Below are 13,432 nucleotides of genomic sequence, written 5' to 3'. Positions count from 1 at the left end.
TGGATGGGTGCATTAGTGTTGTGGAAATGGCTGGGCGTGTAGCCTGTTAGTGTGTGTAGTTGGTTGGGCACTCCACCACTGTGAGGATGTCGGCCAGGTGAGGCCGCAGGTGGGCTCTGGGAGCCGGTAGTTGTGGATGGGGCCCGAGGATCCGGAGGACGGACCCGGGTAGCCCAGTGCCAGAGGGCACCGAGAGGGGTGACAGAGCCAGGAGAGGGCCTTCCCCAGTTAGTTAGGTTAGGGTGAGGAGCAGGTAAGCTCGGGTGGCAACTACAGTGGTGGAGGTGTGCAGGTGGGTAGACCTGCTGGGAGAGCTACACGTCACAGCCCAGAAATTGTGCGAGAGCACCGAGTGTTGAATCGGGGGAGTGAGACCCCAAATTGAGAGGCACCACAGTTTGGTCAATGGGAATTGGTTTTTAGAACCCATAGTGTAAGTTGGCCAATGGATTGGCAGGGAAAGACCCCGGGTAATGTAAAGTTGTTAAAGTCATTTAGGAAATAGTTAGGATTGATGAACCTGTCGCACCATACGCAGCCACTTACCTGTGGTGATGATGACTCCACACCTGTGTTTCTTTGTTTTGTGTTGCAGGAAGGAGAATTGCTGTGTGGATTTGTGAGACGCATCACGACGGGGATGAGACATTGGGGTGATTCCATCTCTCCCTCCTTAGGAGGGACTGATGATGAATTGGTGATGGCAAATTTTGCTGTTGAGTTGGAGATGGCAAATTGTGATGAGAGTTGGAAATGGCAAATTTGATTGGTTAGGAGGGAGAGAAGACGAATTTGGTTTATGGGAGGAACGGGGAAGACAGTAGGGACGTTTGTTGATTTGTAAAGTAGATGTTTATGGGTAGTGTTGTGTTTTGTGGATACAGTAAGGGGTAAGGGAGGGGCAATGTAGGTTACCTGGTGGGGGGGGGGGGGGGGCGTACGGTAGGAATGTACCTGTCTCACCTGGTTCCCATGTGGCCCAGTGTGCATCACCTTGTATTGCGTGCACTGTTGCGCCCTTGCCACCTTACTCACTTGTCTTCTTCTTTTGTCTCCCACCTCCGAGGATCTGGCTTTAGGGCAGAGAGAGAGGAGAGAGAGGTGCTGGCTCCGCAGTTGTGGGCCTGTACTTTCGCTGCTTGCTGCCTGGATTGATACACCATATGGACCACAATTTTTGTGGCCGCCCACCATGGACCGCAGTTCTTTTGCGGCCAGGCACCACCCGTTGATGGACCTCTGGGTCAACGTGGCACCTATGCCATACAGGTGAACCACTTATAGTTGGCCCCCCTGACGGCCACCATTCAGAAATGGACACGGTTGGCGCCTTTCTTTATTTTCGAAGGAAGCCAGAACACCAAGTGGGCTCCAAGGCAAGACCAGCGGCAGAACATCGGCCGGCTGCGACACCACCGGTGATTATTGAACACTTTATTGGTGCACCGGATGGTGCTGACTGTACATATTGGGGTGGTGCTTTTGGTGCTTGGATGGGGTGCTCTGCACATTATTAAAGGTCGTAAGGCCACAGAGCACTCGTGGGTTGGTGTATCGATGCTGGCATGCGTGCTCTCTCTATGCATAACATCTGCATGTGTTCCTCAAAGAACAGGTCCTGGATCGTAGTGTAAATATCAGTGTAGTCTTGTATAAATGATGCTCCCTACCGGCTGTATGTTTAGTTTGAGGATTCTTTCCGCGATTCGGTTATCCTGTGGGCGTGTTTCTGTGAGGAGAAGGGTGCAATGTCGCAGGGGGACATATTTACTCATTTGTGAACATCTGTAAAACTGTCGCACTCAGGGTAGAGTTAATAGTAGAGGGAACTACATCTGAGTGCCACACTAACGTAAGTAAAAATTTATCGGGTCGGGACACCTCGAGGTAGAGAAGGGTGCAATGTTGCGGATATGGGATTTGGCCTCCATCCATATCCGCTTGTAAATATTCCCCTATTTCCCCAATACTTCCCCACTATCCCCAATCTCCCATTCCCTAGTCCCATTTTCTGTAAACACTCTGTAGCCCCGACCTCCCCCTTTTTCCCCCATTAAATGTCGCATCCAGGTTCACCGCATCTCACGTAGACAACTATAGGACATCTTGCTAGTTATTCTTAGTCTATGTCAGTTAAGGACTCGTTTCCATTAATTCTGACTCTTCATTGCACCAGAATGTGATTGTATGGCACCGTTAGAAAGTTTAGGACCTCCCAATACCTCCCCGCAGCTCTTCCTCATGGTACAACAACAACAACAACAACAACAACAACAACAGCGGCGGCGGCGCGGGGAGTGTGCGTCCTCACTCCGGCTTGGTGAGCCGCCATTGAACATGTGCTCCGACGGGGTTACCACGCAGGGGCTCGCTGTCAGCTCCTCGTCAAGGGCGGAGCCCGGTAACCCCCCGCACCCAATGGAGGTGGCGGACCGATTCCATCTGGGGCGGAGACAACGGGCCGAGGGCGTGTCACTCCCCGCTGGGCATGCGCAGGGAGAGGGAGGGGACGTCAGATGCGCCTCAGCTTGGAGAGAAAAGGACGCCACCTCCGAGCGCGACAATACCTCCCCGCATCTCTGGACCGGACCGGGTCGATTCTGCCCCTGAGCCAAGGTGCACCTTGTGCTATCGACTGCCTGCCCTTCCTTGCCATCAATCCCTGTGTAAGTCAGTCTTGTCCCGTTTGTCTGTGGTCTGTCGGGGATAAGATAAGACTGTGTCTAAGTGCCCATCTTTCTGTGCTTTACCTCTTACCGTGTAATCTACCCGTTTCTGCATCACCAATATTATATCCTCCTCCGGAGGTCTTGAGAACTGTACCCCTTGTGTCGTTGCATTTATCCCAGCCGTTGTGTCCTTTCCTTCATTGATTTAGCATAGCGCGACTTGGTCAACGTCGAGTGGAATCGGGCGGGATAGGGTTCTAATCGGGGAGTAACTGTGCGGACACGGTAATACCAAACCGCTCGGTAAACTAACATCTAAAACCGCGTCTGTAACAATATGTAGTATGTACTAATCCCTTTCTTACACTAAATTTAATCACTCTATTCAATGAGCCTACATTTTGTAAATTAATTTAAAAAATAAAGAATAAAAAAAAACAGCGAATCACATTCGCATCATTCCCAAAATGCAAAACGGCAAATGTTGTATAATTATGGGATTGCCGATACAGATATACGAGTACATGTCAAATGGCAATCATACAGGGCGTTGGCCACAACAGCCATGACACAACCAAAAGTGATGATCCCCTTCTCAGACGCACTTGTTGAAATGGGAAGTCAATATGACACTCTTCTCAGTGTATTTGTGTATGTTTTTTATTTTATTTTATTATTTTGCAGGTACATCAAAACATCCATTGCGCCCCAGCAAGATTGCCAAAAAGTGAACCAAATCACGATACAGTAGCAATGCTAATGACGAATGGGATGTTGCTCAATGTATCAAAACTCTAGGCCCCTTTTACCACAGTACTGGGGGACCATGGAGTGACAGAACAAGAGAGTGACTCCCTCATTGACATTTCGGAATGAGAGAGTTCATAGAACACCTTACCCCATGCAGCCTTGAGAAAAAGACATGGGAAGGGTCTTTTCAAAGTTCTTTGAGTTTTTGAGCATGCGCTGTCATTGTGTCTGATTCTCAATATTTCGCCATTCTGAGAGCGAAAGTTGCAAATTTGATTGGTTGAGATGATGTAAAAATTTGCCCAAGTACTGCTAAACTGTGGGTTTTAGGAAGTGTAAACAAGGCCGTTTGTGTTCTACAGTGTTCAGGTATATCATCAAGTTTAAATAAAATGAAAGTTTTAAAGGCTGTATAATTATTTTCTCAAAGTTTACCGACGACAATGCACAATGTCATTTACACCACCTTTTTGCAGGTGATGCACGCAAAAGGAGCAGTAGAGAAGGGGCAAACACCAACAACAGATTTAAAGGTGAAGATAGACAGATAATTAGACAAACAATGGGTGTGGAAAGCAATGGTGGGAGGAGGGGGAGAAGAGGATGCATAAGGTGTACAGGATGGATACAGAAGGAATCTCAGGAGGAAAGACTGGAAATTTGGAAGCAGGAGGGATTTGGGGTGGGGTCAACGAGGGTAGAAAAGCTCATGGTTTTGGATTAGGGATGACCTGAGATGGCTGTGTGGATCTGTCTTGAAGACATGGAGGGAAGAATGAGATTGAAGAGAATGTGGAAGATGATTTCACAGGCAGGAAAAATGAGGAACAAATGAGTGGTGAGCAGTGATCCTGCATTTAGGTAGTTTCACCAGAAGGGGGTTGATGGTGAACCTGTGCACCTTGCAGACATGGGGGGGGGGGGGGGGGGGGGAGGTTAGGGTGGGGGAGGGGGGGGGGGGGACAAAGCATGGAAGACAGAGAGATCACCGACTTGTCTGCGGCGAAGAAGTGTTCGGCCCATAGATTCAGCTCCATCGTGGGAGATTCCAATGATCTTAAAGGCCTTGGTTTGGTTTCCATGGTGTCAAGCTGGACTAGTTGCGAGACAGGGGAGCCAATCCAGAAGGGAGAGCATAACTCTTATCAAGTTGTGGATGAAGGCCTTGCAAGTGAAGAGGAGTTCAGGTGTGCCAAAGAAGGAATTTGTACGACAGAAGATGCCCAGTCGGCGGCTGGCTTTGGAGGCCAACTCTGAAATGTGGTTTGCCCAAGAGAAGATCATAGGTGATAGTGAGACCCAGGAGTTTGAATGACTGCACTTCAAGAAGATTATTAAGAAAGTAGATAGGAGGGTTTGCCAGACGGTCCTTTCGGAGAGAGATAGTGAGAGTGTGAGATTTGTCAGGATTGATGAAAGGCATATTCCCAAGTGTTTGGCAATCTTGTGATATATTTTTTTAAAGTCTGAAGATAGGGAAAGCCTGTCTGTATGAAGGATCAGGGATGTCATGTCATAGGGTAGAGTAATCAGCAAATACATAGAGCATTTTCCAGAGAGTGAGAGAGATCATTGATGAAGAGCAGGAATAGGACTGGGCCAAGAACACTACCTTAGGGCACACCAGCTTCGACAGGGACAGGAGATGAAAGGACTCTGCTGAGAGCCACACGGTGGTTACGAGAGTAGAGGAAGTCAGTAATCCTTGTGTGGAGTTGGCTTTGGGTGCCATAAGCATGGAGTTTGGTGGAGCAAGGCAGGATGCCAGACTATCAAAAGTACAGGATATGTCCCGAGAGATGGCCCTGATCTCATGTCTTACATTGACGGCCTCCATCCATTGTTGGGCGAGTAGAAGCAGCACGTCCAGGGTAGAGTGGCCTGGTATTAATCCGAATTGGTGATCTGAAATGAGGCTGTTTGAGAAAAGGAAATATTTTATATAAACTGTGATGATGGGTTCCAAGACCTTGCTGATGATTGGAAATAAGCTGATCAGTCTGTAGTTAAAGGGAATCCGTTTTCACCACACCCGTCTGTGAACAGAATATCTCAAAATGTTACGGCCGGATTCGGACGAAACTTAGTGGACAGGTTGGGAGTGTGACAAGGACGAAATGATGAGATTTTGGTGAAGATCCGAATACTAGAATTTATTTTACGTGATTCTTCACCATTGAGATGGGGATAAAAAAGACATGTAGCATGGTATCTATCTTAAAAGGTTGTGGACGAGTTATGACAAAACGTGGTGGATTACTTGGTTCGGTGACAAGAACAAGCTGAATAGATTTTTCAGGAGAAAGTTTCAGGTAATTTTTGCCAGTAATAGTGACGTCACTGAAATAACCAATTAAATACATTTGCCGGTAATATTGCATTATGGTAAACGTCACCGGTACCGGCTAAGTACACACAACCTACTTTTGAGTTGGTTGTGTATATTTAGCCGGTACCGGTGACGTTGCGGTTGCTTCGTTTTATTCTGGGACGTTAAATCTGCTTGCTGAAGTTTATTATTTTGAACGAAGGAAACCAGCCAAGCTGATTCAATATGACGAGTAGACCGTCAAACACTCGCTTCTCAAAACAGTAAAACCTGGAGCATTGTATTACAAATAAAAACAAGAAAATATATAAGGAAACAGAAAAAACTGATATCCGTATAAAATTTTGACGAAAAGACGCACAAAAGGGTTTAAGTTTTACCTGCAGTATCACATTGTAAGAGGCAAGCGTCGATGTGTCTCTCAGGATCGCGGAAGCAGACATGTCAGCCCAGGAATCGTTCCCGCTTCCTGCCTTCCTTCCAAAGCACACGGATTTAATTTCCTTATTCACCGTCTGATGAATATTCTTCAAAGTTTAACAATTCAGGTCCGCCATTGCGTCGCACGAAACGCATCTTTCTTATTGCTGGGAATGAACTGTAAAGGGACTAGCCGTGTAACTTTACATTGTAAAGATACCCCCAAGGCAGCTCAGAGAGTTTGTTGTTATTGTTGTTTTTTTTAGTCATTAGGAAGAAGAATACAGTACAGTAAGATTTTTATTTATTTTAAATTGGAGACCTAAATATATAACGAGATTTTAAAAAACATCCTGGAGAGATTATTTATTTACTATATTTTGACAAAAAACATCAAGGGTGAGTTCCGTTACTAATCAGCTTGTAGTTGTAGAGCGCTCGCCAAGTGACTTAAGCACTCAGTCAAGCACTCCAACGAAACAGTTGATTACGAACGGCTGGCTTGGCAAGCGATAGCAAGATTAGTGATTGGAACACACCCCTGAGTGTGTCTTTAAAATCAATGGGGAAAAACGATTTTATTTAAAATCACCTGTTGGCACAATGGAGACTCTATGTTGACCACTCTATGGTATTTATATAATTAGGTGTTTACTTGCCCATACAAACTTATACGCGTGTTTAAACACTTTAGAACATAGAGATTTTAAATAACATGTCTGGAATGCACTGATTGTTGAATAAATAACTACGCGTGAATGACTGGACTGAAATCATGAAGAAATACGGTAATAAAAAGGGAAACGAGAGTTGTTTGACGAATAGATGCAAACGATTAATGGAAAGGGCAGAAAGTACGAAAAAGAAAATGGTAAACTGATCAAATGATGAGGAAAAAACTGAATTTCGAGGGGGAAAAAAAATTTTTTTGAAAGAATTAACCAATGAATAAGGAACGAATAAGGAAAGTGTGGCTAAAATTGTCACACTTGCTCATTTAGCGTTGAGGAGGATCGTTAGACGTTAAATATTATTAGCATCCGGTTAAATGATGAGCACCACGTTGAGGAAGGTTTCAACCGCCTCTTTGAGGAACGTTTCAAGCACAGCCGGTCAGCGAGTGACACGTCGGGTTTCGGGACTTCGGGCTGACTTTCCCAACGTTCCAATGACGTGAGAGGATGACGTCCAACAACAAGAGGTATGATTGTGTCCTCGTTGTAAGGAATATGTCCTCGTTGTAAGGAATCTGGAGTTTTCGCATGGTATTCCGCGTTGTAAGGAATATGTCCTTGTTGTTATGACGTTTCGATGTTAATTGATGCTAATCTGCGATTTTAAAAGTTTTTTTTTTTTCTCGGACAATCATTACTCACCGAATGTTCTATCGCAGGGAATTATGGGTAGTCGTGTTGAAGTTAGTAGCCCCCAACTACCCGGGTAGCCCCCCCCCCCCCCAACTCTTTCGTCACGCAATGAGTGACAGCGTTATTGTAAATCGATTATTGTATAATTGCGAATCTTCGATGTCGTGCGTTATTAAACATGTCTCTTCCCCAGGTTGGAATCTTGTAACTGTTTAATATGTTTGAGCAGATATTATCTTTAACACACTTTCTACAGATATTGAAAAAGCTTAATTTGGCAGTTCGGTTCGTCATATTAAGTAGAATCGAACTTTAGTTACTCACTATGTGGAACAAATCCAAAGTTGCCATCGATCGCACAGCTGCCGGACCACACCCACATCTCCTGATTGACTCCGCCCACCATAACACCGAGACGAAATTATGTAGGCGCCATCTTGGTTTTCTGGTGGGCCGAACATGTCAGGCCTGTAGGCCTTTGCTGATTATACACATAATACACTGCTCAGGTTTGGTGCTTCAGATTTCCATTGGCTTTGTTTGGGGCGAATATTATTCACGATGAAGAACCCCGAAAAATCTAATCGTATGCCAAATAATAAGGTTTCATCAAGCAAGTCAGAACGCATGGTAATCAAGCGTTATGTTGCGTTATCAACCGCTACGTCATGCAAATTACAAAAAACGTAGAATTTTTGAACGGCCTGGTATTGATATTGGGGTTAACCAATCCGTGAAGTGACTGTGTCATGAATCAGCTCGTTCTGCTATAACTGTGGAGAGGCTGGCATGGATTAGAGGTGTCAAATTGATCATTTAATAGCACAATAAATGTTTCCCAATCATTTGTCACAGATTGTGACCAGAGTGGTCATTCTTGTTGATATATATACTAGTTGTACCATTGGGCCACATTTTCATTGTTCTTCACTGTGTTGCTGTACTGATTGAGCATTCACCTACCTTTCACCATGTCCAGATGTGCTTGAACAAGGACGGGGAGGGGGAGAGGGATTGCACGAACATTATTATTATTATTGCCAAATTATACTACCATTATTATTATTAGGACATCTCGATTCTCGAAGAGATGATGAACTTATAAAATGCGTCGTGATGTCCGTCTGTCCATTAACTTTTTGCCATGCTGCTGCCGTGGGGGTTTAACCCCTGAAATTTTGGATCCATACTCAGCCCTTATTTCCTTATTTACCAACTGATTGCTCTGAAACTTGACCTCCCCCCACCCTCCCCCTCTACTCTATGGTCCACAGGATTGTTCGGTCTTGCATTTTTTCAAATTTGTATCATGGGGCTCCAGGAGGGGAGAAGAGAAGAGGGGAGGGGGAGGGGGCGGTCAACCCCCAAACTTCAGATTCCTACTCGTCCCTTATTTACCAATCAATTAAACCCGATACAGCCCTTCCAGTTGATAGTCAACAAGATCTCTTGGTCTTGCATTCTCTGGTTTCACATTTTTCACAATTCTGATCATGGGGGGCTCCCGGAGGGGGGGAAGTGTTCCGTCCTAAAAATTTGGATGCCTATTTATTTCTTATTTACCAGCCGATTGCTCTGAAACCCAATACAGACATTCTACTCGATGGTCCGCAGGATCGTCCGGCCTTAGATGTTTCAATTTTCGATCAGGGGAGTTCCCCCCCCCCCCCCCCCCCAAATCAGCAATGCTCTGTCCTACAATCTCAAGAGATGACCATTGGCCCACTCAGAGCTATTTTGGTTGTTGATATTATTATTATTATTGATTACTATATGCTTTGTTACAATGTTATCATTGTTTTTGTTATTTATTTTGTAATTGGAATGCCATTCTGTGGAAGGACTTATTAAGCTGCTCTATACACCTTAACATGGTCATGTGTTTAAAACATGGGAATTCTTCTGGATATTTTGTAGTTAATTAGCCTAATTAACTCAGATCATGACAATCATTTTGGTGTATCACATTCCACATCAGAGCTCCAGTAGAAACACACACACACACACACACACACACACACACACACACACACACACACACACACACACACACACACACACACACACACACACACACACACATCTTGGCCATTTATAGTGGATGATAATCTGCATGGTGTGTTTTAACAAGATAAGTCGATAACCTGTAAACTCCTCGGCCCAGCTTTAGAAGGAATTAGATGTACCCCTTGTGTAGACTGACGCACGTTGTCTACCTTAGGGTGGGTATGTCATGCATGCAGTATGTCCTCCTGGCAGCCATGTACACACTCTTCTTAACAGAGTGTGTCTTGGCGGCACGTGATCTCTACGAAGTACTTGGTGTGACACGCTCCGCTGGCCAGCATCAGGTGAAGAAAGCTTTCCACCGCCTAGCCATGAAGTTCCACCCGGACAGGAACAAGAGCCCTGATGCTGAGGCCAAGTTTCAAGAGATTGCACACGGTGACCTGCTTGTTGATATGGTTTGCTTTTGATCGTGATGGTAGTATGCTTTTTGGTATTTCATGATTTTGATTATTTACCAACTGTTGGTAAATCATGCTTTTTGACTTTGTTTCCACTCTTCTTTATTTGTTCCCTATTCAAGCATATGAGGTGCTTTCGGATGAGAAGAAGCGTTGGGAATATGACCAGATTAGCCTCAATCCTCATTGGACGAGTTACGATCAATATGGAAGCCAGTCGCAGGCTTTCGACTTTGACGAAGATTTTGGGCGATTCCCAGACTTCGGTTTTAATAATTGGCAGAGGTCAGAGCAAAAGCACAAACGGACCTTTGAGAGTCCTTGGAAAACTTTTGATCATCATGGGGAACAGCACAGGCACGATGGTCACTTTGGAGACTTTTCTTTTGGTGACAGCAACCTGTTTAGTGGAATTTTCGACGACATGTTCATGGAGGCGGATGGCGATGATTTCTGGAGTTTTTCAGATCCACATCAAAGAACCGCATACAGTAGGCGGGAGACACACCAAGAGTGTCGGACAGTGACCAGGCGGGTTGGAAACATGGTCACTACGCACACGGAGTGCACGGGACAGTAGCCGTGGCACTGGATTTCTGCACTTTCTGCTCACTCCCTCAATAAATGTGCCATTTTATTTCCGGCTTCAGCCTCATAGCTCAATCCTTCAATTTGTGACATCCCCTTCCACTTTTGGAGACTTGTGTTAAGTTACCATTGGTTTGAACTTTACCTTGCACTATGGTACGTTTTACAATCGTCTGTTTTGAAGTCTGGATGGTCGTTGCTTTGCTCTTTATTTTTTTTTGTGTTAACATGCTCACGATATAAGTGAGTTTACTTTGCTCACATCGGTCGCAAGACTGGCAATGAAGGATGTTTCATGCAATTTAATGTGTGCGTGCTTTGAGAGCAGGAGTTCCGGCTGAATGTTCTTGCAACACAATTATGATAGAGCTAATATTATATCGAGTTGTGTTTAATGTACTCGAGATTGAACAATATTTTTTCAATTACATTCATCAATGATATTTATTTTGGATCGATTTATTTTGGATTTTGGATTTGGTCGATCGCTGAATTAACGCCAGGGGGGTTGACTCAGCCTGTCATCCTTCCGAGGTCGGCTAATTGAGTACCAGCTCACTGGTAATTCCCTGTTTGTCGTTAAAGGCGACAAAAAGGGTTGGCGTCAGGAAGGGCATCCGGCCGTAAAACATTGCTTCAAAAAGGGGACCGAAAAACAACAACAACCACGGCTCCCGAAAAAGGCCAACCCCCGCTTTGCGGGGAAAAATGGCCTCTAAAGGTGGTTTTTTTAAAATGATATTTATTTTGGAGACCATCTCTATATTTATAAACACCTCTCCTAAATATCCCTCGTCACTATCCAATTGTTTTCTCAAATTTATTCTCCGTTGCGAATGTAATATGTGGATGTCTTCTTAGAGGGTTTTTTTTTTTGGTTTTTTTTTCTCCCCCCTTTTTATGATCCTACCTGGTGTGAGATGTAGGTAAAATGTGATCCTTTTTTTTCATTAGAAAATGTTAGGTGTTATGGTGCTGCGGTTTACATTCAAGTCAGTAATAAAGGCATAAAAAGGAATTTTGTAAGTAAGAATGCATACATTACAGCAAAAGTTGGTCCAAAATCCTTCAACACAATCTTGCTGGCAGAGGTCAGAGCAGAGGTCAGAGCACATCGGACTAACAGTTGCAGAGAACTTTCCAAAGTTCAGGACTGTGAAAATGCACTGATTCAAGATAGATGCCAACCGTCAAAGTAGAACTGCACTCAGAGCACATAGTCTCACCTCGCGTGCTCATTGTGAACATAAATACCATCGTTGACTGAACACTGCTGTTATTATGGCCCTTTTACCCAAATCGTCCATGCACCTTATTATGTCACATACATTGCCATTAACCATAGCTTTATTGATTTGATCAGGATATGTAACGACCAATTTTGTGCACAATAAGGCTAAATTGCCTCAATGAAGATAAAAACTATTTCCCATGGCTCGTAGATCACGTGGTTTGAAATGTTGCATCGATCTGTGATGCGGTTCTGGAGAAGATGGTTTTTTTTACGTTAAAAAAAAAAATATATATATATATATATATAATCCAATATGGTCACCAGACTACATGACCAACTAGAACGGCACTCAGTAGTGAGCATACCTCTGCCTGGTTGGCCATATCACTCAATGGGGAAGAATCACTTGAAAAAAATTAAATAATTCTCATATCTGAATCCATCTTCACCAAAATCAAATCGATTCTTCCTTGTCACACACATAACCTGACCAACAAGTTTCCTCCAAATCCATCCATAACTTTTGGAGATATCCTGCAATGTATAGTTTTTGGCCCCGTCTCCCAATGGTGAAGAATCACTTAAAAATTCTCTGAGCCGGATCCGAATCTGGATCTTCACCAAAATCTAATCATTTCGTCCTTGTGACACACTACATCTCTGCCAAATTTCGTCCGAATCTGTCCACAACTTTTTGAGATATTTTGTTCACAAACAAACAGACAGGGGTGAAAACATAACCTCCATCCACCTTTGGTGACGGAGGTAATGATGTCAAATTTAATTACTCACACACCGGGTCGTAGATCAGATATATGAAGTTTAAGATTTTTCATTTTGACCAATTATGGCTGGAATACCACTTCACTGATGTCATGGTTATCACCCTAATATGCCTCATGGGGAGTTGATGACATATGGCAAGTTTCAATTTTTTTTGTCGTTGAGGTTTTAGAGATGTTCAAAATTTTTCCTTTAATCCACTAGATAGTATTCACGCAATACTTACCCTGGGCAGTCAACTTGGTGCGAACCAACTCTTGTGTTTTTGAAGGTTTTTTTTGTTTTTCTTTGATCCAATATGGCTGCCAGACCGTGAGCGATGACATCATACATTTATATTCTCTAATATAATTGGTGTGTAGATCACGCTCAATAAATTTCAAACTGATCAGACAAAGCGTTGTCCCTGTCAAATTATGACGGCATAATTAAGGCACCAATGACGTCATCGTTAACAACACTTATTCCCCATACGGAGTTCTTTACAATGAGCCACGTTTCAATTTTTTTCCAAGGAGCAGCTTTGGAGAGAGAGGTGCAACGTTTTTCGATTTTTTTTTCAAGATGGCGCCTGTACCACGTGACCTATGACGTCATAATTTATAATTCTACCGGAGGAGGCGCTCCTATGGTCAAAATTTTGTGTCCATCGGACTAACAGTTGCAGAGAATTTTTTTTTTTCATACTGATCAGATCAAGCATAGTACTTGTCGAAATATGACGTCATAATGAAGGCACTGATGACCATCATTAATACATTTTATTCCCCATGGAGAGTACTTCACAATGAGCCTTGTTTCAATTTTTTTCCATGAAGCGTTTT

The 13,432-nt window shown here is 43.9% G+C and overlaps 2 protein-coding genes across 3 annotated transcripts in view; one reads left to right on the top strand and one right to left on the bottom strand.

Moving 5' to 3' along the window:
* The window catches only part of RFT1 (RFT1 glycolipid translocator homolog), a 44,965-nt gene extending 38,563 nt beyond the window's left edge, over positions 1-6,402 (bottom strand). For both annotated transcript variants that reach the window (XR_013623795.1, XM_068119946.2), the window contains exon 1: positions 6,129-6,402. Coding sequence is in view for 1 of the 2 variants with exons in the window: in XM_068119946.2 (XP_067976047.2) it covers positions 6,129-6,191 (63 nt within the window). In the remaining variant the exon portion in view is untranslated. The remainder of the gene's footprint in view (positions 1-6,128) is intronic.
* Positions 6,403-7,111: 709 nt separating this feature from the next.
* On the top strand, positions 7,112-11,600 carry LOC137429738 (dnaJ homolog subfamily B member 9). Its single transcript, XM_068119945.2, has 3 exons — positions 7,112-7,369; positions 9,757-9,980; positions 10,126-11,600. Exons 1-3 carry the CDS (start codon positions 7,350-7,352, stop codon positions 10,581-10,583), a joined length of 702 nt encoding a protein of 233 aa, XP_067976046.2. The 5' UTR covers positions 7,112-7,349; the 3' UTR covers positions 10,584-11,600.
* Positions 11,601-13,432: the final 1,832 nt, after the last annotated feature.

The sequence above is a fragment of the Myxine glutinosa genome, chromosome 6 (genome assembly GCF_964187855.1).
Source record: "Myxine glutinosa chromosome 6, kmMyxGlut1.1, whole genome shotgun sequence".
NCBI lineage: Eukaryota > Metazoa > Chordata > Myxini > Myxiniformes > Myxinidae > Myxine > Myxine glutinosa.
This window is presented reverse-complemented; position numbering and strand designations above follow the sequence as displayed.